This window comes from Musa acuminata, chromosome BXJ1-4, assembly GCF_036884655.1.
Source record: "Musa acuminata AAA Group cultivar baxijiao chromosome BXJ1-4, Cavendish_Baxijiao_AAA, whole genome shotgun sequence".
NCBI classification, from domain to species: Eukaryota; Viridiplantae; Streptophyta; class Magnoliopsida; order Zingiberales; family Musaceae; genus Musa; species Musa acuminata.
This window is the reverse complement of record NC_088330.1, coordinates 23,420,858-23,424,236: the sequence shown is the minus strand read 5'-3', so window position 1 is coordinate 23,424,236 and position 3,379 is coordinate 23,420,858. Positions and strand designations below refer to the sequence as shown.

General features: G+C 41.7%; 1 protein-coding gene across 2 annotated transcripts; it reads left to right on the top strand.

Moving 5' to 3' along the window:
- Window positions 1-1,095: 1,095 nt before the first annotated feature.
- LOC135650448 (uncharacterized) lies at window positions 1,096-2,762 on the top strand. 2 transcript variants are annotated; one of them, XM_065169793.1, is made up of 4 exons: window positions 1,112-1,382; window positions 1,699-2,114; window positions 2,196-2,314; window positions 2,414-2,762. In XM_065169793.1, exons 2-4 carry the CDS (start codon window positions 1,722-1,724, stop codon window positions 2,559-2,561), a joined length of 660 nt encoding a protein of 219 aa, XP_065025865.1. In that variant the 5' UTR covers window positions 1,112-1,382; window positions 1,699-1,721; the 3' UTR covers window positions 2,562-2,762. The 2 variants fall into 2 exon arrangements, with proteins under 2 accessions (XP_065025858.1, XP_065025865.1); XM_065169786.1 differs by having other exon boundaries at window positions 1,096-2,114.
- Window positions 2,763-3,379: the final 617 nt, after the last annotated feature.

Here is a 3,379-nt window from a genome sequence, read left to right as displayed (position 1 = left end):
CAAAAAAAAAAAAAGAAAAGTTGTGCAAGTCTATTATAAAAAGTCGATCTAAGCATTGGAAAAATATTATCGGGAACGATGTAGTTTAGCAAGCATTAGCGTGAATTTATTGGTGTTGGAAGGATTAAGTCGAAAGAAAAAGTCTCGATTGGATCTTTCAGTTGGGATAATTAAAATCTTTTTGATTCATTTAAATATAAATTAATACAACACGTATCATGTTATTAGACATTTGTAACTATGGTCATAGGAAACTAAAGATCATTTTTGTAGCAGGAATTAAAAAGATATATACATTAAGAAGAATATCTATCATCATTGTCCAGGCTGATGATAATATTAATAAACCAGAATCCAGACATGACTAATTGGATTAGTATGCATTCGAATATGGTACTTAAATCTGATTTAACTTGTTTCAAACCAGGTACACAGCCTTCAGTTGAGGGGCCGATCTAAGTCTCAAGTAGGCAGTGTCCTTTAGCCTGCAGGTCTCACTTCCATCAATGGCAGATGCCTTGACCATATACCGAGGAAGAAGAGGACCACTCAATGCATGCTTCTTCAGCCAGCTCAGCTCCATCTTCCTTCTTCCCTGATCCCAAAGAAGGTCTTCCTATTTTATTGTTCTTATTTCCTTAACTAATAAGGATATATATTTGAAATTATTATTATTTTTATATATGAGTTAGCTTTATTGAGTCTTAATTTCATTTGTTTTAGTTACAACGTTTATGAATATATTGATTGTGTTTTGATGAAGGTATCAAAAATATTATAAGCATATTAAAAATAAAGTTTTTTTATTTGATTGTTTTTATTCTTAAACTAATAATGATATTTATTTGAAATCTTTATATATATATATATATATATATATATATATATATATATAATATTATATTATATTATATCAGTTGGTTTATGTGTTTGAGTCAATTTGTTTGTTTCAGTGGAGATGCTAAAAATACTGGAACTGATGACATAAATTTTACATATGAGAATCGGAACGATTCACTCTATGAATATGATTTTCTGATAATCGACTTAATAATTTTGATTTAAATTTATAGAAATGTGTGTGTGTGATATGACTTGTTCTCAATCTTAGAATGCGTTGGAGACATTTAGTCCTCCCAATCCGGGGCATTTCATTGCAGGAGCTGTTCATCCTCTTCCCTCGTTTGGAACCTTGCCATCTAATGATGCCTGCCTCTCTCGCCAACAAAGCTTGTGTCAGCGAAAGGTTCTGCTTCCGAAGGCACCCTTCCAAGGGTTAAACAATGGCGAATGAGACAGCAGTAACAGTGACGCCATCCGCTTCGGAAGATGGCCGGCAAGTTGCACCCGTGAAGCCAGGAATCGCGCAGCGTAATGCTCGGGTGCGTCGGTGTCTTCTCTCCTGCTGTGTTCCTCTCTCTAAAGACATCAGCTCGACTTTTGTTTATTGGTGTGGCGTGATGTGCTGAACGTGAGATGGATCGGTTCTCTCAAATCCTGTGACCGGAAATGGATTCCAATTGCAAATCATTTAAAGCCGAGAGCCAGATTCGTCACATGTGTTTCTCCAGTCTTGGCTTTCCCGTGACTCTCTCCCACTTCTCTTGAAAGACTCTTTGTCCATTTCCCACCCTCCCCTACTTTTTAAGCTGCTATGCTACGTGCTCTGCATCCCCATGATCGGCCTGCTCGTTCCAGGAACTGCGGCACTCGTTTGAGTCATGGGGAGCGGTGGATACGGGAATTCTTTTCTGAGGCAACCGAGCGGTGGCGGTGAGGGATGGAGCTCCAAGTCGGCGAGGGGGTCGAGAAGGTGGGGGAGGAAGAGCCGGAGGGAGAGGGAGGAGGCCCCGAGCTGGTGGGGGGAGACCGGCGGTGGGATGGTGGCCAAGAAGAGAGTGCTTGTGGTGATCGACCACAGCGCGAGGGCCAAGCATGCCATGATGTGGGCGTTGACCCATGTGGCTAACAAGGGCGACCTCCTAACCCTTCTCCATGTTGTTCCTCCCGATCCCCACCAACACCACCACCACCACCACAGGGGTGGAGGAGAGGATGATGTTCCCAACCTCGCAAAATCTCTTGGCACCCTGTGCAAGGCCTGCAAGCCCGAGGTGTCCACTCGATCATGGTCCCCTCCCTTGTTGTTTTCTTCCTTGTTGTTGATCTCTTTTGCTTTGAAATCTGATGAGTAGGTGGAGGTGGAAGCACTGGTCATTCAGGGACCCAAGCTGGCAACTGTGCTCAGCCAAGTGAGGAAGCTGGAGGCTTCCGTTCTGGTGTTGGGTCAATGCAAGCCGTCTCCACTCTCTTGGTAAGATCAAGGACACACACACCCTCTCTCTCTCTCTCTCTGTGTTGGATCAACAACACCGAGACATCTCCAATTCCCTTTGCTCGTGAAACTTCGCAGCCTGTTGCGGAGCAGCAGCGAGGAGTTTGTGGAGCAGTGCATCAGCAACGCCGATTGCCTGACGCTTGCAGTGCGGAAGCAGAGGAGAGGAGTGGGTGGCTACTTGATCAGCACTCGGTGGCAGAAGAACTTCTGGCTCTTGGCCTAAGAAACGACTCTCTCTCTCTCTCTCTTCTGCTAGCTGGTAATGATCCCTGCTCATGTAAATGAAAGGCCCTCATCTCACCTCATCCAACATCTGCTACTGTTGAATGCCCTTCTTTTCCTACTTTTTCATTCTTGTTAAATTGGTGCTCATTTGTAATCTCAACAATCGACTCAACCTTAAGAACATCATTCCCTTCTCAAATATTAGAATCAACCTTAAGAATCTGTGCTACTATCTATCAGAATTTTGCAGTTTCACTGGCCTTGTGTGATCTATGATTTATAATTTAAAATTGTTTGAATCAATGTTCTCTATTTCGCTTCGATCGGTACATATCGATCTATGCATGGATCGGTACACACGAATCACTCTCTCGATTTGGACGGTCTGGTTCAACATAAAAAAAAAAAAAACTTTAAATCAGAGCTCACGTTTCATTTGACGTCGTCAATCATTTACCTCCTTCATATATTTCTTTCGTTAGTACCTTTTTCTCTTTTTTTTTTTTAATCTTCTAAAATGTCTATCGATGTACTATGTATCAATACACTGATATCGATTGATGTTATGCCGATGTAACATTTGTTGGCATGGTCCCACATTTATATCGGATGTTGATAGGGCATCAACTCGATAATGATATGTTATTTTACATGTGATAATTTAGGATTCATGATCAAACATCTTGCAATGACATGGACACTATTGGTGCCACATCAATGTCAAAACATCAATGCACTTACCAGGTCATCGTCACATGGTGTTGACGTGGACGCTATTGGTGGGACATCATTATCAACACATCAATTTATAAGGTG

Bases quoted from the DNA above. Each gene is read 5' to 3' on its own strand.
- LOC135650448 (XM_065169786.1), top strand. From the start codon at position 1,722: ATGGGGAGCGGTGGATACGGGAATTCTTTTCTGAGGCAACCGAGCGGT. The intron at 2,115-2,195 runs GTGTCCACTCGA...TCTGATGAGTAG, and splicing joins GCAAGGCCTGCAAGCCCGAG to GTGGAGGTGGAAGCACTGGT. The intron at 2,315-2,413 runs GTAAGATCAAGG...GAAACTTCGCAG, and splicing joins AAGCCGTCTCCACTCTCTTG to CCTGTTGCGGAGCAGCAGCG.